We start from the raw sequence: 26,819 nt of genomic DNA, 5'->3' as shown, positions 1-26,819 counted from the left end.
AGCTGGACTTGTCAATGGCTTTTTTTTTTTTTTTTCCCAGTCTTTATTGAATTTGTTACAATATTTCTTCCACTTTATGTTTCCTGGACTTTTGGCCACATGGCACGTGGGACAGTAGTTTCCTGACCAGGGAGAGAACCAGCACCCCCTACCTTAGAAGGCAAAGTCTGAACCACTGAACCACCAGGGAAGGCCCCTTGTCAATGGCTTTTACTAGCATGTTTGTCTCAAATTGCAATTCCTCTGCTATTCCTAAATAAACACATTTTTGCTGATAAAGTAACTTTTATTTTTAAGGTCAACACCAATTTTATACGTTTCACGAAGAGATATATTTAAGAAGCTAAATTTTTTTTACTTGTCATCCTAGTAAAATAGCACTAAAGAAAGTTGAAAGTTTAATGAGATTGTATTTAATACTTGTTAAGATTTCTTTTATTCTAGCTTTATCTCATTTTCAGAGGAACCTGGAAGAAAGCAAATGTCTTTAGAAGTGCAAGTCATCAGTATTTTCTAAATATAAGTGAGTTGTGATGATTAATAACCAAAACCAAAAAACCATCATGAGAAATAAAAATGACTGGATGATGATAAACTTCCAGTTTATCAAATCACATTACAATTTATCCAAAAAAGTACTTTTTCTTTAATAGGTTTCTGCTTATATGACAACAAAAGAAACACTCAGCCAGTTACTACATTTAATCTCTACAAAATGACCTTATTTGAGGAACTGAAAGCCAGGATGTATTTTTAAACTATCCTATAGATTTTCAGAGCCTGGGAAACTGTCTCAGAAAACTGCAAATCTTTTGGGATACTCTAGCAGATTCAGGGAGAGATGTCTCGTCAGCTCACAATGAAGGGCAATTGCGATCACTGTCAGGGCGCGGGTACCCAGTCTAGACCTGGTGTATCTGGGAGAAAGCCTGGAAATGCATCCAAGCTAGTCTTGGCTTTCTTTGCCAAGGTGTGAGAAGCGGACGAAAGTAGGCAAGTGAATTTACTTTGTAGGTTTCCCTCATAGCTTAGTTAGTAAAGGATCCGCCTCTAAAGCAGGACACCCTGGTTCGATTCCTAGGTTGGGAAGATCTGCTGGAGAAGGGATAGGTTACCCACTCCAGTATTCTTGAGCTTCCCTGGTGGCTCAGCTGATAAAGAATCAGCCTGCAAAGCAGGAAACCTGGGTTCGATCCCTGGGTTGGGAAGATCCCCTGGAGAACGGAAAGGCTACTCACTCCAGTATTCTGGCTTAGAGAGCTCCATGGACTATACACTCCATGGGGTCGCAAAGAGTCAGACACCTGAGCAAGTTTCACTTCTTCACTTCAGGTTTGAACTATATCAAATTGTTGATACTGACCATTTTTAACCTAAAAGATGAAAATGTAATATGATTTAGCCTAATTTTCGAATGTGTTGAAGTACAGATTTTCATATGGATCTCAAGGATCCATATGTCCTCTCACCTTTTCAATTATCAAGAAAATGTACAAACTATAATAAAACCAGACTGGGTTAGGATCAATTACATCTGAAATCCCTTTTGACATTAGATATTAGACATATACAGTGAATTTGGCAGTTGCAGGCATTCTGCTAGTCCCTGGAGAGAAAAAGATAAGTAAAATATGGCCCTTGACCTCAAGAAACTCAGAGTATACTACGAGAGATGAAAAAATTAAATTAAAAGGTGAGTACAGTGTAATATGTGCAAGGGTACATTAGAGGTAGCACAGAGGAATGATCACTTCTTATTTAATGGGTCAAGGAAGATATTAAAAAACAAAGAGTTCTCATTTGAGTTCTTAAGGATGAATAGGAGTTTGCCAGTGAAATAAGGAGGGATAAGTGCATTTCAGGAAAAGGCAGCAGTATATACAAAGCATGAAATAGAACAGTTCATTGGGGAAATTGTAAGTGTATTGTTAGTGTTAAAACCAAGAATGTGCATAGAAAACTAGTGGGGAACAAGACTGGAGAATTAGGTAGGAGTCAAATTATGGAAGGCCTTGTATTTCACTCTGATGCATTTCCTTCATCCTATAATACAATAGAGAGTCATGGAGCATTTTAAATAGAGGAAGAAGAGATTCTGATTTACATTTTCAAAAGATTAGTCTATATCGATGGAAGAGAAAAAAAAAAAAAAAGAGTAGAAAAAAACTACCAAAGAGTTAATAGTGGTTGCCTCCAGGTGGTAGAAGATTGTTTTCTGTTTCTTCTTATAGCAGAATGCAGTTTTCTGTTCTTTCAGAGAAGCAGTGAAGCTTCAGTCATATAAGTAACTGTCACCCCAATACGCCGATTCAGTACAGGGAACACTGACCACATTTGAGTCCATCCTTTTCTTTCCTCAATTTTGTTTACACAAAGCAACTATGGTGCAAACCCAGAAAGCATCATGCTACACACCGTGGAAAAACCAAGTCAACAAATTACTGAGTTGTCTCAGCCCATAGTCCTCATGAGAAAAGCCTGATGATCTGAAGCTCTGGGAAGCCACATACAATATAGTCCATGGATTTTGAAAGGAACCAATTCTGACTCTACATGAAGTCTGAACAAGTTTTGCATCTTACTTCACCGCAGAGGCAATACAGTTTCATCACATATCCCTCCCAGAGTAACTTCAAATTCAAGTAAAATCTAAGAAAAACAACATATTAACAATGCAAAGAAGGCTTCCACTCACCTACCTAAACTTTCTGAATAGACTGGTGAACCCAAGCCCTTGGTTTCTAGAAAATCTGGAGCCACCGCCACCTTGCAAGGACACAAGCAATAAATGGTAGAAGCAGAAGTATGCAAAGCTTTGGTTAAACTGGTCTGTATAAATGAGACGAGCAAAGCAAGTGACCAGCACAAAGTCCGATCGCTATTACATGTATGACAAATAGAAAGTTTGATGAGGAAAGAATGCCTGAAGCACGTGATTAAGCAAAAACTATTACTCCATGAAACCCATCTGTAAAATAAGCATAATTGTGGCAATGACCTAATAAGGTTATTGTAAGGAGTTGAACAAATAATACACAGGAAGTGCTTAGAAAGATTTCTGGCACACAGTGAGCACACGATAATTTATACTGTCATCATCCTTATTATAGCTGGCGCAGAGAGAGTGCTCAATAAATTATAGTATTATTATCATTATTATATCTCATAACATTGACTGTTTCCAACTATTTCAACTTATAAATCTCCAAGATGTTCTTACTTATGTCAAATACTATTTACTCAATACTGTAATTAAAATGAAAAAATCATGTTTTGAGAGAAAAGATTAATAGCACTCCTTTACCTCTTCATATCTGTCAAAAACTGCTCCTTCTTGCAAAAAGGAAGGAACTTCCTTCTGCCAATTAAATTCATAAGGTTTGGCCATGATTAGAGTCAAGACCTGAAAATGAAAAAGAATATATAATCAGTGTACACAATTAAAAAAACAAGTGCAGAGCAAAGGTTAATCACTTGATATTTATGTGTTTGCAAAAGCTTTGCTTCATACACATAGACTAAGTCCATTAATTGACTTTTGGTTTTTTTTCCTTCTTCTCTTCATCTGACCCTGAATCCGCTTGTCCTGGTTGCTACATCTAAAGAAATAACATGAAGAAATAACAGAGGTGATCATTTGGGAGGCTTCCCCCTTCCTCTTCAAATCCTATAAAGTAATTTTATACATAAAATCTGAAGTCTTTGGATGAAACACACACACACACACACACACACACACACACACACACACACACACACACACACACAAAGAGTGAGTGGTTCTATAAGCCTGCACTAGACTGTTTTTCCCTCTTTCCTGATATTTTTTATCTGCTTTCTTTATAAAGGGGGCTCTTATTTCTTTATTCTATTTTTTCCTTCTTATTATTTGTGAGTTTTATTTTTCATTTTAAATTTTCTATTAGGAAAGTTCTTAAATTTTAACACTCATAGACCTTCTATTCTGCCAATATCTGGAATTTAAAATATCCCACACCCTAAAATGTTTTTTATTTCCCTTCATTCCATATTTCCTTCCCTCCAGCACTTCCCATATAGATATAATCCTGGATTTTAATGCTAGATCATAACTTCCTTATCGCTTACTTTTCTTTTTCTTTTCTTTTATGGAAAATGGAAACAGAAGGTTCAAAGACCACCTGGTAGAATCCCTTAAAGAAAAGCCAACAGAGGATGGGAATAATTAAAGTGATAGTACAAGAGCATTTCTGAACTCTGACATTTGTGTCCTCAATATGAAAAAAATCGAGTGATGCAGGTGGTATAAATGGTAGTGGAAGACACACACAACTAAATATATCTTGAGGTGAAACTAATCATGAAAGATTTAGTCTATTATATATTCTGTCAAGGGAAAAAAAAACTTAGAAATAGGAGATATGGGAAGTAAGGTTGGAAGGAAGAAAGAAAGAAGAAAATTTTAAAAAAGAGACAGTTTACTCTTAAGTTTTATATCTTTTACAAAAAGAAAAAGTGAAAGTACAAGAAAAAGATAAAGACAGTACAATCTAGTATCCAAATCTCAGATTACATCGATACAGGTGCTGGAGGGAAGGAAATATGGAACAAAGGGCAACAAAAGCATTTTAGGGTGAGGAATATAGGTAATTAAAACTCTAGATATTGGCAGAAAAATAGAAGATCAATTATGAGTGTTAGAAATTCAAGAATTTTCCTCACAGAAAATATAAATGCAAAGTATAACTTCCAAGTTAATAAGAGGAAAAAACATAACAAAGAAATATGAGCCTCCATTAAAAAGATAAAAAAATGTGGGAAAGGAAGGGGAAAAAAGAAGAACACACAATAACCAGGAAACACAAAGTAAAATTACAATATATTACTAATTCTAATAAATATGAATTTGCTAAATTCATTTATAAAAGAAAAAGGCTTTCAAATTAGGAAGCATTATAGTTGTTTGCCAGAAATATTTATAAAATGAAAGCTATAGAGGAAGTTTAAAAATGAAGGGAGGAAAGGAAAATATAACAGACACAGGTTAGGAAGGGAGCAGGTATAAAAATAATATTAGACAAAATACACTTCAAGGAAAAAAGAAAGAGACAATAAGAAGTCACATGAAGAGAAGGGATGATAAAAATTATTTAAAAGTTATTAATATTAAACATGTGACCACAGAGCATCAAAATATCTATTGAAAAACTGAAAATACAAAGAATAAATGGCAAAGTCACAAACAGATAACAATTCTCAGAAATTAATGGAAGACTATTGAGGATCTTATTATCACACATAGAAATTTAACAAAACAACTTCAATGACTCAGTCAGTCAGTTCAGTCACTCAGTTGGGTCCGACTATTTGTGACCCCATGGACTGCAGCACACCAGGCCTCCCAGTCCATCACCAATTCCTGGAGACCACCCAAACTCATTTCCATTGAGTTGGTGATGCCATCCAACTGTCTCATCCTCTGTCATCCCTGTCTTCTCCAGCCTTCAATCTTTTCCAGTATCAAGATATTTTCCAATGAGTCAGGTCTTCACAGCAGGTGGCCAAAGTATTGGAGCTTCAGCTTCAGCTTCAGCATCAGTTCTTCCAATGAAAAACCACGACTGATCTCCCTTAAGATGGATTGGTTGGATCTCCCTGCAGTCTCAGGGACTCTCAAGAGCCTTCTTCAACACCACAGTTCAAAAGCATCAGTTCTTCAGCGCTCACCTTCAGCACTCAGCTTTCTTTATAGTACAACTCTCACATCCACACACGACTACTAGAAAAACCATAGCTTTGACTAGACGGACCTTTGCGGGCAAAGTAATGTCTCTGCTTTTGAATATGCTGTCTAGGTTGATCATAGCTTTCCTTACAAGGAGCAAGCGTCTTTTAATTTCACGGCTGCAGTTATCATCCGCAGTGATTTTGGAGCCCCCCAAGATAAAGTCTGTCACTGTTTCCACTGTTTCCCCATCTATTTGTCAGGAAGTGATGGGACTGGATGCCATAATCTTAGTTTTCTGAGTGTTAAGTTTTAAGCCAACTTTTTCACTCTCCTCTTTCACTTTCATCAAAAGGCTCTTTAGTTCTTCGCTTTCTGCCATAAGGGTGATGTCATCTGCATATCTGAGGTTATTGATATTTCTCCTAGCAATCTTGATTCCAGCTTGTGCTTCCTCCATCCCAGCATTTCTCTTGAATTCTGCATATAAGTTAAATAAGCAGGGTGACATAATACAGCCTTGATGTACTCCTTTCCCAATTTGGAACCAGTCTGTTGTTCCATGTCTAGTTCTAACTTCTGCTTCTTGACCTGCATACATATTTCTCAGGAGGCAGGTCAAGTGGTCTGTTATTCCCATCACTTTAAGAATTTTGTGGATTTTTTAAGAACTGTGGATCACAGTTTGTTGTGATTCACACAGTCAAAGGCTTTGGCATAGTCAATAAAGCAGAAGTAGATGTTTTTCTTCAACTCTCTTTCTTATTTAATGATCCGACATATGTTGGCAATTTGATCTCTGGTTCCTCTGCCTTTTCTAAATCCAACTTGAACATCTGGAATCTCATGGGTCATATATTGTTGAAGCCTGGATTGGAGACTTTTGAGCATTACTGCATTACTTTGCTAACATGTGAAATGAGTGCAATTGTGCAGGAGTTTGAGCATTCTTTGGCATTGCCTTTCTTAGGGATTGGAATGAAAACTGACCTTTTCCAGTCCTGCGGCCACTGCTGTGCCTTCCAAATTTGCTGGCATATTGAGTGCAGCACTTTCACAGCACCATCTTTTAGGATTTGAAATAGCTCAACTGGAATTCCATCACCTCCACTAGCTTTGTTTGTAGTGATGCTTCCTAAGGCTCACTTGACTTCACACCCCAGGATGTCTGGCTCTAGGTGAGTGATCACACCATCGTGATTATCTGGGTCAACAAGATCCTTTTTGTATAGTTCTTCTGTGTATTCTTGCACCCTCTTCTTAATATCTTCTGCTTCTGTTAGGTCCATATAATTTCTGTCCTTTATTGTGCCCATCTTAACATGAAATGGTCCCTTGGTATCTCAAATTTTCTTGAAGAGATCTCTAGTCTTTCCCATTCTGTTGTTTTCCTCTATTTCTTTGCACTGATCACTGAAAAAGGCTTTCTTATCTCTCCTTGCTATTCGCTGGAACTCTGCATTCAAATGTATATATCTTTCCTTTTCTCTTTTGCCTTTTCCTTCTCTTCTTTTCATAGCATTTGTAAGGCCTCCTCAGACAACCATTTTGCCTTTTTGCATTTCTTTTTCTTGGGGATGGTCTTGATCCCTGCCTCCTATACAATGTCACAAACCTCCGTCCATAGTTCTTCAGGCACTCTGTCTATCAGATCTAATCCCTTGAATCTTTTTGTCAATGTATAATTGAAAGGAATTTGATTTAGATCATACTTGAATGGTCTAATGGTTTTCCTTACTTTCTTCCATTTAAGTCTGAATTTGGCAATAAGGAGTTCATGATCTGAGCCACAGTCAGCTCCCGGTCTCGTTTTTGCTGTATAGAGCTTCTCCATCTTTGGCTACAAAGAGTATAATCATTCTGATTTCAGTATTGACCATCTGGTGATGTCCATGTGTAAAGTCTTCTCTTGTGTTGTCGGAAGAGGGTCTTTGCTACGACCAGTGCATTTTCTTGGCAAAACTCTGTTAGTCTTTGCACTGCTTCATTCTGTACTCCATGGCCAAATTTGCATGTTACTCTAGGTATTTCTTGACTTCCTACTTTTGCATTCCAGTCCCCTATAATGAAAAGGACATCATTTTGGATGTTATTTCCAGAAGGTCTTGTAGGTCTTCAGAGATCCATTCAACTTCAGCTTCTTTGTTCAATTTCATTAGTGATCGTGGCATAGAGTTGTTGGATTACTGTGATACTGAATGGTTTGCTTTGGAAATGAACAGAGATCATTCTGTCGTTTTTGAGACTGCATCCAAGTATTGCATTTCAGATTCTTTTGTTGACTGTGATGGCTACTCCATTTCTTCTAAGGGATTCTTTCCCACAGTAGTAGATATAATGGTCATCTGAGTTAAATTCACCCTTTCCAGTCCATTTTAGTTTGCTGATTCCTAAAATGTCAATGTTCATTCTTGACATCTCCTGTTTGACCACTTCCAATTTGCCTTGATTCACGGACCTAAGATTCCAGGTTCCTATGCAATATTGCCCTTTACAGCATCGGACTTTACTTCCATCACCAGTCACATACAACTGGTTGTTGTTTTTGCTTTGACTCCATCTTTTCCTTCTTTCTGGTGTTGGTTCTCCACTTTTCTCCAGTAGCATATTGGGCACCTGCTGACCTGGGGAGTTCATCTTTCGGTATCCTATCTTTTTGCCTTTACATAATGTCCATGGGGTTCTCAAGGCAAGAATACTGAAGTGGTTTGCCATTCCCTTCTTCAGTGGACCGTGTTTTGTCAGAACTCTCCACCATGACCCATCCATCTTCAGTGGCCGTACAAGGCACGACTCATAGTTTCATTGAGTTAAGACAAGGCTGTGGTCCATATGATCAGATTGGTTAGTTTTCTGTAATTGTGGTTTTCAGTCTGTCTGCCCTCTGATGGAGAAGGATAAGAGGCTTATGGAGGCTTCCTGATGAAGCTTACATAAGTTAAATATATGTTTAATATAAGTTAAATATGTTACTTTATGCATTTAGCCTCATACCCATATATATCTTTACTTCATTCTCTTTGTACCCAACTACCCCACACATATAACAATATAATCATGATCAAGCCACAGAGAAAGATCTCAATATTTTTCAGGAGTCAGAAATTACAGATTGTAAAGACATTTCAGAGCCTTGCCTCCAGTCTCCTTGCTGGTTAACCTGGAATTAAAGCTCTAGCTCTGTCTAGAAAAAAAGAAAGAAAGAAATTACAGTGGCCATGCTTACTGACCACAATTAATTATAGCTTAATGACAAGTGAAGTCACTCAGTCGTGTCTGACTCTTTGTGACCCCATGGACTGTAGCCTACCAGGCTCCTCCATCCATGGGATTTTCTAAGCAAGAATACTAGAGTGGGTTGCCATTTACTCCTCCAGGAGATCTTCCTAATCCAGGGATTGAACCTGGGTCTCCCACATTGTAGGCAGACACTTTACCATCTGAGCCACCAGGGAAGTCAATGACAGAGATGTATAAAATCTACACACACAGGAATTAAACATAAACCTACACGTACACTTACAAACAACTCTTGAGTTAAAGCATGTTGTCAAAGCAGAAATTATAAACTTATTAGAAACGAAAGATGGGAAAAGTCAAGTCCAATTCTTCATGTTCCTTGCTCTCCTTCCTACCCCACCCCTTTCTCTGTCACTTGCCAGAGTTGAACTAATACATGCATATTCAGAAAAAAGTGACTTTTACTGATCGTTTCATTATTTTCAAGCTATGTATTACATACCTAGGTTGTGATGCAAGTGACAGAGGGACAAGGGCAGGAAGGAGGATGAGGAAGAACCATAAACTCAGCAGTGTCCATGATGGAAGGTGGAGTGTAAATACGAAGAGATGGTGAACACAGTGCGAGGTGCTATGTGTAACTTTAACCAAAATATTTAAAAACTTAAAGTGGATGTTTCTCAAAGTTAAAATAAATTTGGCTCAATAAACGAGCAGAACACTTAAACACACCAGTGATCTTGGAAGAAATTGAAAAAAAAGAATAGCAAAAGATTAAGCCCAGATGGCTTTACAGGTAAGTTCTACCAAATATTCAAAGAAAAGGTAAAATCCTGTGTACCTCTGTTTTTCCAGGATAGTTAAAAAAAAAAAAAGTAGAAGTGCTACCTGACTCATTTTCCAGGTCCTTTATCAGATCCTGACAATGATATCACAAAAGTTAATATGAAACCAACCAACCCTAAAGTTCATTCTCACAGAGAAAAACCTCTAGCAAAATATGAGCCAGTCTATTCCAGAAAGTTATTGAAAGAAAAGTTCAGGATCTTTCCACACTGAAAACATATCAATGTGATGTGCTAAAAAGTCTCATACAGGCACAGTTAACAAGATGATGTGAAGTGGAACGTGAGAAGTCTCTAATACATGCCATTAAATGAAAACCGTATTTTTGTAGGAAGCGATGTAATGGTACGGAATAGGACCAGTGTGACACCATTTACCTAAATACACAGTTACAGTGAACAGTGTGGTACCATTTATGTAAAATCATGCACACACACAAGACAAAATTATATACTTCTTTGGTGGCTTAGAGGGTAAAGCGTCCGCCTGCAATGCAGGAGACCCGGGTTCAATCCCTGAGTTGGGAAGATCCTCTGGAGAAGGAAACGGCAACCCACTCCAGTACTCTTGCCTGGAAAATCCCATAGACGGAGGAGCCTGGGAGGCTGCAGTCCATGGGGTCGCAAAGAGTCGGACAGGACTGAGTGACTTCAGGTCACTTCACTTGGGTGTATATATGTTATATATGTGTGTGTATAGATAAATTATTAATAAGTTTAGAAAGAACCTTCCAAGTTTATGACTCTGCTTACTTCTGGGGAGGGAACACAGCTCGGGGTTGAAAAACCAAGGTATCTTTCATGTTATCTCTATGTTGGAATTTTATTTATTATAAGAATACGTTCCTTTTGCAAATAAAAAAGAATGCAAATTCCAAAAAGGAAAAAAAAGTTGAAATCATACAGAGAGGCAGATACATGATTGTTCAGCCCCGAATAATTGAAAGCTGACGAAGAGCCCATGAGGTCACATTTCAAGGCAGCTTCTTCATAACAGCAACTATTGCTGTGAAGGAGAAGCTACTCCATTATGTATTATTGACAAGGCTGAAGACTTAACCAGCCCAGATGAAGTGAGAAGATTCCTGTGGAATGCCAAGGCAGACAAGCCACGCCACATCTGGTGGGAGAAGCCAGTCCATCTGTGAGTGGGCGGGTCCATGAGTCTCTCTCCCACAGTGACTGCGACTGGATCACGCTTCTTCTCTTCTACGTCTCTGCTCCTCCCCATCACCTCTCTCTGTGTCTTTCCATGCCCATTTTTCAGAGTCCACACACACAGCCCATTCATCCAAGGCAGCGTGGAGGCAAGCTTCTAGTATAATGGTGTGCGTTCCTGCCTTTCACATCCTGAAACAGATCTGCAGAGAGAAACAGACCTGCAGACCCCCTCGGGCTGTCGTGGGTGTGTTGTTCAGTGACCTATAATCAGACGAGCTAACTACAGGGACCTAAGTATCAGCATTAAGGACGGAAGAAAATGCAGCATGGTGGCCTCCCTGGTGGGCAAAAATGCCGCTCCTCTGTAAATCTTTAGGTGTTCTATGATCTCTCCACTCCTGCCAACCATTCCTTTCAATATTTCCTTCGTTTTTATTTTAGAGGGAATAGCAACAAGAAGCTTTTGATATGAAATGCGCCTACCGAAAATGAAAATGAAAAGATAGCTTATATCAACTTACATCATCTTTCATTGGTTTAACTCTGGTTCTCCCAGGATCTTTTCAGTAGAAGGACATACAGAAGACATTCTCAGTGCAGATGGTTCTCTGATTTTACTACTGTCCTTACTACTTGAAGATTCATGTCTACGTGGGACACTAATTTCATCATAGAGGTCTCACTGTGTGAAGGGCATTGGTGGGGCTAATGGTAAGAGGAGGGTAATTTTGACCTTGATCTTGAAAAAGGTTAGCAGCGGAGGTAGGAGCTATTTCACTGCTTACTTTTTCGGAGCACTGCAAATTCTAAACAAAGTAAGAGGCATTTTTGAAAAATGACACTGGAATACCCTTAATTTTCCCAATTTTAAATGAGACTGGAAAGAGGGGCGCTGCTCCTTGTACTTCCTTGGGCATGACTATGACCCACAGACCAGAAAACACTGACCCAACCAGTTGTGTTTAATAGCGGTTTGATCCAGATAACTGACTTTTAAATGGGATTAAATGAAGGTGTGTGTCACAGTCCAACTGACTCCACAAAAGTTAAAAGGACAAATAGCTACTTCTTTTAAAAGCCAGGGAGAGAAGAACTGACCGCTGTTTAACTATGTCCTTTGTGCAATGATCTCAAAACTCCACCCGTAGCTAACTGATATAAAACAAAAGCCCAAATGCTTTTACTGCCACCCCAAAGGATCCTCTCCTTCACTTCTCTGGCTTGCCTTGTAAGGCCTCACTGAGAAGACACTTCAGGGTTCATTGTCTCCTGGAAGAGCACCACCTCAGCCCCACAGAGCCCACAGGAAATGGTCCTTCATAAGGAACACGGGAAGTGAGGGAAATTTACACAGAGGATGGGATGTGTAACTCAGTACCTTTTCCAGAGTAAACACCTTGAGCGGCTACTGGAAGGAGGCCAGCGGGCCTTTAAATAGTTTCATTGTTTCTCAGTTCTTACGCAACTGGGGGGGATTAGCTGTTACACTGGCTGTAGAGGAAAATCCTCCCTGGACTGCATGGAGAGGACTAGCAAGAAGGGGAGTACCCAGGAGACCTTGTTTCTGAGCAAGTAGTACAAAGCTCCATCTAAAGAACTTGATAAGAGGATGAAAGCATCAGTGGGGAGGCCCACCAGGGGGTTCAGGTGGGCTGTGGTGACCCAGATACTCAGTAGGATGTGCCTTCCCTTCACCCATGAAATGACCTCCTATCCCCTCATCCATTTAGCTGGGATGAACCAGGGGAGGAGAGTTGCCTCACATCTCAGATCCGCTGTCTGATCTCTTTGGCTGGACCTAGAGGGTGGTCTTCAAACGTTACTCGACCACCTATCCCAGGTATACTGGCTGGATTATGGAGTCACCTCTGCTCCTTTAAGACAGTTGGGTCAAAACTTCAGCAAATCATTTTTTGTTTCTGGACCTATGTCTCTTGTTCTGGTAGAGAGCAGACAGGGGATTTCCACGAAATCAGGTATATTTAAGGAAGATCCTGGGTATGTCAGGCTGAATTATGGCCCCCAAATGACTCCTATATCCCAGTCTCTGAAACCTATAAATATTCTTATATGGCAAAGGAGGACTTTCCAGATGTGATTAAGTTAAGGGTAGAGAGGTTCCCGTGGATCGTCCATCTTCCCAGTGGGCCTGAAATGCTGTCTAAGTCCTGACAAAAGCGAAGCAGAGGGAAGTTTGACCGGGACAGAGGGGAGACCCTGTGGCCATGGAGCCAGAGATGGGGTAATGCAGCCGCAAGCCAAGGAGTGACGGCGGTCCCCGGGAGCTGGACAGGAGTGACGGTGGTCCCCGGGAGCTGGACACGGGAGAGACGGACGTTCCCCTGCAGCCTGCGGCGCACCTTGAGTTTAGGCTTCTGGCCTCTAGAACGATGAAAGAATCAATTTCTGTTGCTTTCAGCCACTAGTTTGTGATATTTTTTTTAACAGCAGCCCAAGGAAACAAGTACAGTGGGCCCACTGAAGCTGGGCATATTTCCTAAAAGGCTTACTTAGCAAGTTGCCAAATCAGTTTGAGAAGGAGAAGACACTGCTCCACCTTGAAGGGAAGAGCATTCAACATACATTTGTTCAAGTGAATCAAGGAAAACAGCATAGAATGTCATCTAGAAATGATTTCAGATAACTTCTGTTTTTCTATTCCAATGACCCTTTGAAAAGTACTTCCACAGGATATCTTTCCCCATGATCCAAATGCCCTTTAACAATTTTGCACCTCAACAACAAATACAAACTTTAAATAAACCTTTCAGCTTCCCCCAAGTCAACCAAGACATTTTCCATTTTTGTGCTTCTATTTGTGAACAAATGAACTCATTTGTAAAGGCGTCTGCTTGCACTTGATAACATATAGCTTTCAAGTAAACAAAAATGCACCATGGCTCAGTTACGGATTTTCTTAAGTGAAACTTTTATCTTTTACCTTCTACCTCCAATACAAAAGTTCCATAAAGAATTAATCCCTTCCCAGTCCAACCATATGAAGTGAAGTGAAGTGAAGTCACTCAGTCATGTCTGACTCTGCAGCCCCATGGACTGTAGCCTACCAGGCTCCTCCCGCCATGGGATTTTCCAGGCAAGAGTATTGGAGTGGGTTGCTATTTCCTTCTCCAGGGGATCTTCCTAACCCAGGGATTAGAACCCCGGTCTCCCACATTGCAAGCAGACGCTTTACCATCTGAGCCACCAGGAAAGTCTTATCCAACCATATAAATCCCATCAAACCAAATAAGCCATGGCCTTAAATGATCCCATGTTGACAACAATCAAGGCTGTTTTCCAGAACTCAAAAGGTCTCTTAGTTGACCCTATTAAGCATATTTCAATGTACTGTTCTTCAATCTTTAAATAAGGTAATCCTTGTGTTTCTAAAAACAGATGGGCAGCTACAGCAGATGATTCAGAGCCTTTAATAAATGGCTTTACTTCAAGTAAGAATTTAATTTGACACTGATATATTCCATCATTAATGACAATTTCCCTATTTGCTAAAAATATCTCCGTTTTCATCAAGCCATTAAATAACCTTTTCAAAAGGCATATAAAGGGTGTAGGACTAAGAAAATAATAGGCAATGCTGTTGAGGGTTGGAGGTGAGAGAATTCTTGTACAGTATGATAAAAAACAACTTTTCATACACTGCTATAGGCTTGAAAATGTATATAAAATCTATGTACAAAAATACATTCTCCCTGTTCTGCTGTTTATGGGAGGAAAAAAATTATCTTTATATGAGCAACAATAAGCAACTGGTTAAATATACAAGAGTATTTAAGTATTCTATGTCCATTAAAAATAATGCTTTCAATGAATTGTTCTTTGCTGAACAAGAGTATATTTAGAAGAGTTTCCAAAAATATTCACAACTCTAGTCAAGCAAATACAAACGTTCTCAACATATCATTAAGCAAGCAAAAAAGCTGCTTACAAAATAGTTTGTAAGTATGATCCAAATTTTTATGTCTTATATTTTAATACATATTCCTCACACAAAAAAAACACACACTTTAATAGTAGAAAAAGTCAAGCAACATATACACCAAAATAAAAACAGTAGTTACATATTGTGGTGACTGAATTTTAGGTGATTTTTATATTATTCAATACATTCTGTATTTTAAAATATTTAGAATGACTATAATGTTTATATTCAAGAATAATGTTTTTAAAAGTAAAGAGATGACATTAAAAAAATCTTATTTTTCTGACATAAGTCAAGTTTTAAATAATGTCCATATTTTCCACCAGAATTTCTGGCAAAAATAAATAGCAGGAACAGACTAATAAATAAAGCTGTAAAACATTCTCCTTTTCCTGTCAAGATTTAGAATCTTAACTGCACATCAGGAGCCTCACACATACCAGTTGCACCTGATTCTGTGGAAGGAGTTACTTAATAATAATGACTGAAGCTTAGGTATTAGCTCTGGAACTTCTATGACACTTATATTTGGAAATAGAGCAGATTATGGTGATACTGGGTTTAGTCTTTAAGGAATTCTAAACTACAATAACCTAAGGCCTTTACATCTATTAAATTCATCATTAAGATATAAAAACATAGAAGTAATTTCCAGGGATTTGTAAAAGACACAAATTGAATAGGAATAAAATAAAAACAGCAAATATCTGCTTTGATCTCTATCTCCCCTGCCTCAACAATAATCATACTTATAAGGCAAATGTCACTGTCTTAAAATTTAATGATCACAAAAGAAAAAATGTTAAAATGAATTGTCTGTCTCAATTTAATTAGGTGATATTGATATTTATAATTATAGCATAGGGTTCATTAAATCAGAATTTTACAAAACATGTCTAAAAAATGCTTGTTTAGCTGGGATATTTAGGGTTGACTCCATTTGAAGATAATGAATAGCTGTTAATATATAAATCCTTCTGCAATGACCAGGTTTTAAGGCAATAAGAATATGATGAAGTATATAGTTTCCCAAGAAAAGAACTGATTTGTTTTAAAAGATTGGCCGTTGGTTGTTTGCCTGCAGCAATTCCCTTGGAAATGTCTGTTGGGTTCATACGCCGGCCCTCCAAGATCCTCTTGAACGTGTAAAGTGGCTGAAATTATGTTAAAAGTCGTTGTTTATAACTGAGGTTCTCTGCCCTGAGAGTGTCTTGCTATTAACCTCTTCTCTTGTGGTTAAGTTTCTCTGAAGGACTCAGCCACAGGCCCGGGTTTAGGAGCCAATACTGGTGAAGGAAAACTGCATGGCAGAGGTTTAGAGCAGCAAGTGTGAGTGCTCGGAGGTGTCAGTTCCTCAATGCTTAGTAAGTCCTTGGCTGAACTGTATTCTGTATGATCTTTCAGAAATATATCATGATTTTTGTGGCGGTGAATTATAGACATGTCTGCAAAAAAGATTTTGTTTGACAGGATGCAAGATAAATCAAGCTTTGTTTCCAGGCAAGAGGGAGACAAAATTTAACTGTTTTTTTCTCTGACTTCATGGAATAACACAACTGTCTCAGTAAGACTTTTTTGGTAAACCTATAAATATTCTGCAAAGTAAAGGCATCTTATTTCTTTTATGCTTCTGATATAAAGTACCTCTGTTTTTACTGACTAAGGTAGTACAGCAAACAGCAGAAAGTATTTTATTACTACTGAGTATTTAAGATAAACAGAGTTAACCTCAAGAGCCCTGAGAAATACAACAGTCAGTCTTGAGAAATAAGACAACTCGTCAAACCTGGGACATATGACAATAAGTGACTGGATTCTCCCTGTCCCTACCAACCCTCTTTCAAGAGGAGAAGAATTTATTCCTGTTTTCAAAACCAGAACTAATAAAATGTATGGCAGATGTGAACAGTTCACCATGAATAGACATCCCCCCCGCCCCGGCCCCCCCAGCCGGGGGTAGCAGGCATGAGACATGAGCCATGAGCCATGATAACGCTGGGGAGTGTTCAGCCTTTGTCACTTTCACAACAAGGGTTCTGATGAGGTCTAAGGAAACAGGAAACAAAATGACAACATGACAGATTAGGTACAGGCTTAGGTGGGGGTCATAGTTCGATTACAGAAATAATTCTCTCTTGAATCTTGTTTTACAGTGTTCTTAATTGACCAGCTAAGACAAAAGTCTGGGGCTTTGTCCTTGGAAAACCCAGGTGTACAGAGTGGGAACTAAGATCATGGAAGGCTTGGGTTGACCTCTCCTTCAGCCTTAGTTTCTTCCTAACTGGAATACCCTTTGAGCTGTTTGATTGACTGCAGTCCCCTGGGGACTCCAGCCAGGAGCCTAAGGCAAAGATCAAAGGTGTTGCCCTAAGAGCTTGCCTTTGATGAGTGGTTCTCTAAGCACGGTAGCAGACATCATATGGAATTTATTAGAAATGCAGAAATCTCAGGCTCCACCTAGATCTTATGAATCAGGAAATCAGTTAGGAGGGCCAGGTGCAGAAATCCATGTGGCCAGTGTATCCAAGTGACAAGGTGGTTCTGATACTAGCTAAAGTCTGAGAACAACTGCCTTGAGTCAAGTCTCAGCAAGAGAAAAAGGGCAAAAAAAGAAAAAGAAGGGAGAAAAGTTATCTTCCTTTTTACCTATGGCCCAGGTCAGCTTACCAGGGAAAGAGACCAGCTAGGCATTTGGGACTTAAGCTCAAGTAAGTAATACAGACAGTTGCTTTGTCTAGAATGCACACTTCTCTCAAGAAGGCCGTGGAAAATCCAGGATATGGAGTTTCTGGGTCATGGCATGTGCTTTCCAACCAAGAGCAGAAGTAGAAAATAAAGACCTAAAATAGACGGGTAATTGCTCAACCATTTTTTCCAAGCCTGATCCTTCAGGGATAAGTCTGAATAAGCCAGTTAGGGTGAGAGGTGTCTTGAAGAAAGCAAATAAAGGATGACGCTGCTGAAGAGTCAACACAGTGTCTGTTTAATCTACAATGTAGACACTGCAGTGCTTAACACGTAAGTTTTAGCACTTCCTTCTTTAGGCCCAAACCTTTATGGTCCCTGACAACAATAAACTCATAATACTAACATTTCTCCTAAGAACTCAAAAAGAAAAAACTGGATAAAGATTAAGCCAGCAAACTCAGCCTTGAAAAACACATTTTTTTTTAAAGCCACAATTAATAAAAGAACTGAGGAGAAAGATCATGTTTAAACATGAGGGTCTAGAAGAAATGTCTTTGGCTACATGAAAAAAACAAACAGTGTCTCAAAAGATGCTCCAAAAGTGTCATTTCCCCCCTTCCATTCTTCTCTCTGGTTTCATGAGACTTGATTCATTGCCCCAGATACACTGAGCCTTCTGCATGCTTTTCCTTCCCTCTCTTCCTTGAATCTCTCTCCTAAATTTGGTTAGTTCCGGTTATTCTTTAGGTACCAGTAAAAGAAACTGGGTTAATGCCATTTCTGTGCTTTCACTGAAGCACTCTGTATGGTTCTCCTTGCAGATACACCATGCTACACTGGACCGAGCTGTTGTTTACCTGTATCTTCACTATAGGAGGAAACCTGGGAAGGCCAGCCTTGTTTGCTGTTCTCTGTGGTGGAGAAGGCAATGGCACCCCACTCCAGTACTCTTGCCTTGAAAATCCCACAGACGGGAGGAGCCTGGTAGGCTGCAGTCCACGGGGTTGCTAAGAGTCAGACGTGGCTGAGTGACTTCACTTTCATGCGTTGGAGAAGGAAATGGCAACCCACTCCAGTATTCTTGCCTGGAGAATCCCAGGGACGGGGGAGCCTGGTGGGCTGCCGTCTCTGGGGTCGCCCAGAGTGGGACACGACTGAAGCGACTCAGCAGCAGCAGCATAGTGTCAGCATACAGGGGCACTCAGTAAACACTGCATGAATGAAAGAGTGAATATTTTATTCTGGGGAGGAAGCTGAAGAACAACCAAGGCAGAGGACAACAAGCTCTTTTCCTGTTACTCAAATGCACACGTTGGTACCATTTTTGTGTATACCTGCTCTCCCCTCCAGGATCTTGCAATGCTGTTTTCACTCTCTTGTTCCCTTCTCATATCCTGCTCACCCGTGGTCCCCAGCCTGAGAACAAGCTTCCATATTCACCTGGTTCTACAGCCTGGTGGGGCCCAGCATGACTTCTGGGCTGTACATCCCAATGCCCTGTCTGCTGGGCCCCATCCTTAGCTCAGACCTCTGACCACTGATTCCCCTTGAGTCCTGTTCAGACTGGCCTCTGGGTCATCCAACGTCGGACCACGTCCTGGACAGGAACTCACAGTGTGTAGGTGTGTGGTTTTCTTATTCGCAGAGGTGCCCTCTTTAGAGGAGGTCCCCCCCTTTTCATAAGGTCTTGTCTCTGAAGCCCAGTCCTCAATACTTTGCCCTTCATTTGCCCTTGGACCAGTTCTGCCACAATTATTAGGCAAAACATTACCAACACGAATCAAATGCGTCAAGGGAGAAGCAAGCTCTCTTTAGAGGCCTGGTTTTGCCTTAATTATCTGCATATTTCAAAGGAAAGATTTTTTTTTTATCTTCACTTGAATAATCTATTGAATGTTGCCTCAGGCATGTGTATGGAATACGTCTACAGACAGCAAGACAGGACTTCACAAAAAAACAGGGAAATTCTTGGACTGGGAGCAGGCACATATTCAAGAGCCTGAAGAATCCTTTATTTTAAAAACGATTTTCTTATTAAAATAAACATACACAGACAATGGGCTCAAATTTAATCAAAATTCCTGATAGTTAAACATTCTCCAAGCGATTTTATTAATAGGTCTTTGCTATTATTAGACAAGAGTCATAAGATGAGGATAAAGTATAAGGCCATGTATACTGGAGCTGAGTCCAGACCGTAAAAGGAGAAAATAAAATATTCCCCCCAGGTTGTGAGCTAAAAGGTACCAAAAATTAACCAATTTTTATATGTTCATACACATAAAGGTACCACACAACCTGAAAAACTCCTGTGGTTCAAGAGCTATAACTTAAACTTCAAGTCTCAAATTCAGTTATCTCCTTACTTACATGTTCAAAACTGTTCCACCTCCATTCTTCAAAACCTTAAGCTAAGGCTAGAGACGAAACTAATAAAATAGAGATAGTGAGAAAAAATTCATGAAATTTAAGGAGATTGACTTCATTTTTTTCTATTCCTGCAAATTCTTTCCAAATTCCTCAAACCTTGCCTCTTGATTTTTTGTGGGTGTTTTTTGCTACAGTCTGAAAGCAGTCTGAAAAGAAACAGTACTGCTGAAAAGTACAGTCTGAAAGCAAAAAAAAAAAAAAAAAAAAAAGGCAAAATCATTAATAACTTCAGTTCATTTTACAGAAAAAGAGTTAAAGGTTTTTGTTTTGCTTTTTCCCAAGTGCAGAATCATGTAAGTAAACGTTATTTCCAACGAGACAGAAGCCTCCCGTGTGCATCGGTTTACATGAGAATGCACACATGCCAGAATCTGCGCCGTCTTTGGCTTTGTTCAACAGAGCAGCAGGACCCCGAACGTCTCAGTTTCATCACCACCATTTGCCTAAGAAACACCAGCACTGATGTTCACACAACTTGAAACAGGTCTTCTAAGGTGACATCAAAAAAGTGAATTTGAATGATCCAAAATTATGGCTGTATAAATAATTTGGCCACAGCCTAAAAAAGGGTCTGACTTTAATTATATATTACATTGTTTCCATAATGAATATTAAAATTAATGTGACCTCTTCAGCTGACTGGAATGGAAACAGCAGGGCGATCAGAGACGGGTGACCTGGATTCCTTCCCAGCTCTGTCCAAGCACTTGTGTGACCTTGAAGAAGCCCCTTCACTTCTTGGGGTCTTAATCTCTCTGTAGAAACTAGAGACCACAACAATCATTTTTCTGATTCCCTCTAGCCTCAGTGAGCAAGATTAAACATTACTTGGGCTCCTTATGAATACAGATGTTACTTAAGCACCATACATGTCCTTCCTGAAATATTATTTTATTTCTTAAAATGAAAGCCACATTCAGATGGCTCCAAGTAACTTGAAAAACAATGCATTACTATTGTGCATTGAGGAGCGACCGACAGGGTAATGACATGGTGACATTTCTAGAACAGCTCTTCAGTATCAAAGCAGACTTTTAAGATGCCAGATGCTTGCGCAATTCTGGTAAGGTCAACAGCCTTCAAATAATTGTTTCTTTCATACCATGTGTGCTTTTGTGGGATTAAAGTGTGTCTGATTCCATTGCTTATATAGGAACTGAAAAACATCCCTCAGTCTAACAAGGCCCAGAGGCAATGGGAAGGATATCAGAGGTCAGAGAAGTTGGATGTGAAGCCATTCCCAAGAGTTCATGTTGTATTTTATTTTAGTAAATGTTGCTAACTTCTAATTCAAGCCATATTGGCAGGCTGGGAAAAGAGAGACTAAACAGAGCTTTTGTAACTAAATTCCCTGCCTCTTGGTCAGCCAAGCCCTTGGTTCCCCCAGTTGTGAGCACTAATGAGCAAAGTTACTGAAAACTGCTTGATCCCTGCAATCAATTATTTTGTTTCTTAAGGGGTAAAGTTTGACCCAGCATTTTCTGAAATGCTACACAAAACTGCAGGCAAATTTTAAAGTAGAAGTCAGCGACCTGACCTGGAAATGAGAAGGATGACACCATCATTAGGCAGAGAGGCTGGACTTCTTGCCATCACAAGAGACCAACACGGCTGCTGTCAGTACTCAGCTCCGATGGAGCAGCTGGGGGCTCACCCCTCCAGCCCGCCAAGCTCCACTCAACTCTCACAGCCAGGCCACCAGCATCTACACAATGGCTTACATTTTATCAAGCATGTTCACAGCTTCTTTTTAGTGAGAAACCATAACCCAACTGCAAGATGTACAAAGCAGAGCTTAGAAAGTCAAGCCTCCCTCATGAGCGCTTCCCTGGGGGCGCTAGTGGTAAAGCCACCCTGCCAATACAGGAGACTTAAGAGACGCAGGTTTGATCCCTAGGTGGGGAGGATCCCCTGGAGAAGGAAATAGCACCCCACACCAGTATTCTTGCCTAGAGAATCTCATGGACAGAGGAGCTTGGCAGGCTACAGTCCATAGGGCTGCAAAAGTCAGATACGTTGGAAGCAACTTAGCACAGCACGTATGATGGTAGAACCAGAACGTACACCTTTTGACTTTAAACTCTCTTTCAGGCAAAAGCCACCACATTATTGTAAAGTAATTAGCCTCCAATTAAAATTAAAAGAAAAAATAAATAAATAAACTCTCTTTCTGACGTTGGTTCTCATGATGAAAGTTCCTTAAATTCAGTAAAGACAATGAAAATATAGCCTCTGACCAAGATGAGGAAAAGTCATCTTTTCCTGGGATTGTAATTAAGCTGCTTTAATGAGAGGCAGTCAAACAAAAAATAAGGATTGTTTCCACAAAGCAGATGCCTAAGTCAAGGTCACTATCCAACAGGTTCCTACTTAGAACTTAGCCAAGGACAGAGATCCTTGTTAGCGCAGCTTCAAAAACAGTAAATAGAAATACTATTCAAAAGCGAAGTTTCTTTATGCTCTCATAAAATAATTTTAACTCTAAAAAGATCACTGTGTCTTTAATTCTTAGCTTTGCTTTTAAAGCAGTGTTCTAAATGCAATGGAGAAAACATTTTGATCAAGACATCAGGATCCAGTCACCGGGTACATGACATTTACTGGCATATGATGCTATTTTGGAATATTTGTAGTGGGCATCTTAACAAAATTAACGTGGTTGCCTATATTTAACTTGGATGAAATCATAAGTGTTGAGTAAGCCATTATATATATTTTTTTATTTTTATTCTGCCTTAATTGAAACCAACCCCCACGGTAAAATGGGAGAGGAAATGGGATTCAATTATGATCATTACATGAATGATAAATTACATCAGGTTCTGTGTACAAAACACCTACCGTCACTAAATCAATTACCATGTCCTGAAGTTTTAACAAGAGAAGTTTTACTATTAGTGTGTATTTTGACCACGTATATTAGACCCTCCCATGGCCAGTTTTCCTTAAATAATGAAAAGATGCTCACCATTACTATTTCCCACCTATTGACTCAGTATAAATGTCTTAAAATATGGAATCTGCCCACTTATTCTGTCCAAAATGCCTTTTTGAGTAGTTGGACCCTATTAGTCTTCAAACTCAGTTGTCCTTATCATGGTGCTGGTCTTTCTTAACTTCCCACCTTCACCCTGCACTCTACTGATCCTCTTTTATTAATTAAATTTTTTCACTTTTATATGGGAGTAGTTTAGTTGATTAACAATGTTGCGTTAGTTCCAGTTCCACAACAAAGTGATTCCGTGATTCCCCCGTTACACACATACATATATTTATTCTTTATCAAGCTTTTTCCCAGTTAGGTTATTACATCACATTAAGCAGAGTTCCTTGTGCTATCCAGAAGGTCCTCGCTGGTTGTCCATTTAAACATGGCAGTGGTGGCAGTGTGCACGTGGCCTCTTCCCACAGGCCTGCTTTGCTCATCCCTTTGTCCCGCATCTGGTTTGCTCCCAGGAGCCTCCCCCTCATGGCAGCCCTGTGCTGTCCCCACCCTTTCTTCCTCTCCAGGACTTCACTCCCTTTATCAGTGGCCTTTAGGAGGGACAAGACCATAACTCCACTGCTCTTCTAGCTTCACTGTTACAAAATGACTGCTTGGAAGAATGGGTCAAGCTACCAAGATTCATGGAAAAGTGAGTAACACAAAGATCTTCATGAAGGGTTTTTTTTGTTTTTGTTTTTGCTTTTGTTTTTTTCTTAAAAAAAAAAAAAAGTAGCCTTTTTATATGAAGAGCATCTGACCTCCTTTAAACTCCAACCTTAAAGAGCTAATGGTGAAGAGGTAATTGCTTATATTTTAATGCAGTCTCAGAGAGGACTTCAATTAAGGTATATAACCATCTGAGCAAACTCATTTGGATCCCACCATTGCTTGGAGTATTTTGTATATTTCTGTACCACAATTTTAGGAAGCATATCAATAACAGAGAGAGCTGGTGAAGGAAGTAATTCTATTTAAGCAACAAGTGACGAAAGAAAAGTCCAGGCAATTCAGAGTTAATTTAAGCTTTTCTGCTCTGCTGCTACTACTAAGTCACTTCAGTTGTGTCCAACTCTGTGCGACCCCATAGACAGCAGCCAACCAAGCTCCTCCGTCCCTGGGATTCTCCAGGCAAGATACACTGGAGTGGGTTGCCAGTTCCTTCTCCAATGCATGCATGCATGCAAAATCGCTTCAGTTGCATCCGATTCTGTATGACCCCATGGACAGCAGCCCACCAGGCTCCTCTGTCCACAGGATTCTCTAAGCAAGAATACTGGAGTGGGTAGCCATTTCCTTCTCCAAAGCTTTTCTGTAACTGGGTGGAAACAGAGGTCAAGAACTGGTGAACTGAGTCCTACTGGCGGAGCTGTGATAGAACCGATTATGACAACTGCTCATCCAATACCCATCGCATCCTCTTTCTGACTCAGAGCATGTTTTGAAAATCACCCATGTGGAAGAGGGAGCAATTTGAACATTCTGTGTTCATTCAGAGGAAAACCTCTATATCAAAGATCAGTGGTCTCAGAAACGCCGATTTTAAATCAACCTCAGGAAAATAAGAATTATTTTACAATGAAGTGAGCAGTTTCAGAGTAGATACTTCTAGTCACTCAAGGATTTCGTTGTTGCTCTGTTCTTGGAGGTTATAATGGGATTACTGCACTGGATGAGATGAGATTAAATGTCCCTCTAATCTTTTATTTTCAGAAAATAAAGTTGGGTTAGTCCCCTAGGCACTAGGGCACTGTCAAGTCACTCTCCAAGTTCCTGTGACCCAAAGAAGTCTATTCACTGCAAGTTTGCAGTGAAATGGTTTTTGCTGTTTATCCTGCACAAGATTATGGGTTAAAATCCAGCTGATAAACAGATACACAGTGATTGATGATTTGGGGAAATATCCATCCAATTTTGCAATGCAAATGGTTTTGAAGCTAATAAAAGGCAAAACTTTCTACTCTTTAAAAGACATCATTTTGCCTTTGCTTTGTGGCCTTTAAAGAGACTCTTGAGTCAAGCCATCCAGGGGACCTCAAAAAGCAGTTTTCAAAATAATGATTCATACTGGCTATACTTTTTAAGAATTTTTTTTCCTACCCTAAACTAGAGCTGGCAAAAAATATGAAGTCAAGCTGTGGATTTCAGACCTTGGTCATTTTTGGTCATCTCTTTGCTAGTCTTTAGGAAATAAAGAGTTTCAATTTCAGGATATCAGTCAACATTCTAATTTTAGGAAGTTACAGTTATTTGGCGAAATATTCATCATTTTAATTTTATAAACTGAATACAGTATCCTCAGTCAACACATGTCAGGAGCCTTTGTACACTGCTTTACTGCTAAAGTGACATGCCACTCCCAAATTGTATTTCTGATATTAAATAACTGAAACCTATGGGTAAAATTTTTTATCTTGCTAACTTCTTTTAACGACCTAGAAACTAATAGAATTATGAAGACAATAAGCACTTCAGCAGCAGTTAAATGACACTAGTGCAAAGGGAAAACATGTCTTTGAAAATTCTGTGTTCTGTTCTCTATTTAAATTATGGAAATGATTGTTGTTTGGCTTAAGGGAAAGAAAAACACAAGTGATCTGAAGAAATGAGATATAAGATGAACCATGAAATACAGATAAATCACACATACCCTTATTCAAGAAAGTTCTCGTCCCTTCTGCAGTTTATATCACTAAGTAATTTTATTAAGGTTTTATGGAAAGGTCACTATTACATTTCTGTAATATTAAAATCTATCTTAGCATACAGAAATCCCCCATGAGCCTGAAATATTAGTTCAAGACTAAGTTTATTAAGGTTTTGGCATGACTCAATATTAACTTTCTCCAAATATGACAACCATTTTCAAATCAGATAAGCAGTGGGATATAAAACAGAGGCTCATAAAAATAAAAGGAAAATGGCATCGTTGCATATTAGTTCTTAGGGATTAACTTTAAATATACTCTAAAATTGGGAGGCAGTTTATCAAAACAGTTCATCCTGTACTGGCGTTTTCATTTCACAAAGGATCAGAAAGAAACATGGTTAAGGTCTGTGTAGCATGCATTGAAGCAAACCAATATTTTTAAGATAAATTCTAATTCAACTGCTAATATTAACTTCAGCTTTACAATCCTTTCTGTCTCCTAATACCTTCATCTATGAGTTGAGTGATGATTCAACAGAGAAATGTCTGGTCTCTCTGTATCTGTGTCTGCTGAATCTACTATCTTAAGATTTCAAATTCACATATTCCAGGAAAGGTGTAAAGTTCATCTGATATTATCAATAGCAGAAGCCCATTATTTGGCAATGTGTGAAACTGTCATTTTAAAAAAAATAAAATCTTCATTGATAACAAACAGGTTGCAAAGTCACACTGTTCCCTGGTGATGCAGAGCACTCATCTGCAATCTTACCACATCCACATACTCATTCTTAGACTCAGGACTAGAAACTGAAGACTCTGCTTGACGTACATCCGTGAGCCCAGGAAGATGCCGCAAAGCCCTCCTGAATAGATGACCAAAGAGCTCCCAGGAAACGAAAAGTCTACGTGGAGTTGCTGATGGTACAGGAAAATTCCCTCCTACTGCACCTCAGGGCCTCTTTCCCTTACTTAGCTTTCCGGAGATTTTATTAGCTGATTTGGATCCTCTCTCCATGAAGCTGTGACTCATGATCTCTTAGACATGGTCTTAGACTTTGACTCCCACTGCATATTGTAGTTCTTGTTGTAAACTAGACTTCAGGAGATCTAAATGTAACACCTCAAGAGCTAGTCCGAGTTCTCTGCATAGTATGCAGTATAGTGGGATTCCCTGG

The 26,819-nt window shown here is 39.4% G+C and overlaps 1 protein-coding gene across 42 annotated transcripts in view; it reads right to left on the bottom strand.

Moving 5' to 3' along the window:
* PLCB4 (phospholipase C beta 4) overlaps window positions 1-26,819 on the bottom strand; it is a 474,866-nt gene that overhangs the window by 187,801 nt on the left and 260,246 nt on the right. For 41 of the 42 annotated variants that reach the window (XM_060397119.1, XM_060397124.1, XM_060397137.1 and 38 more), the window contains one exon: window positions 3,305-3,403. The exons of the other annotated variant lie outside the window; for it this stretch is intronic. In XM_060397119.1, coding sequence (XP_060253102.1) covers window positions 3,305-3,403 — 99 coding nt within the window. The remainder of the gene's footprint in view (window positions 1-3,304; window positions 3,404-26,819) is intronic. 42 annotated transcript variants of the gene reach the window in all.

This window comes from Ovis aries, chromosome 13 (assembly GCF_016772045.2).
Source record: "Ovis aries strain OAR_USU_Benz2616 breed Rambouillet chromosome 13, ARS-UI_Ramb_v3.0, whole genome shotgun sequence".
NCBI classification, from domain to species: domain Eukaryota; kingdom Metazoa; phylum Chordata; class Mammalia; order Artiodactyla; family Bovidae; genus Ovis; species Ovis aries.
This window is presented reverse-complemented; position numbering and strand designations above follow the sequence as displayed.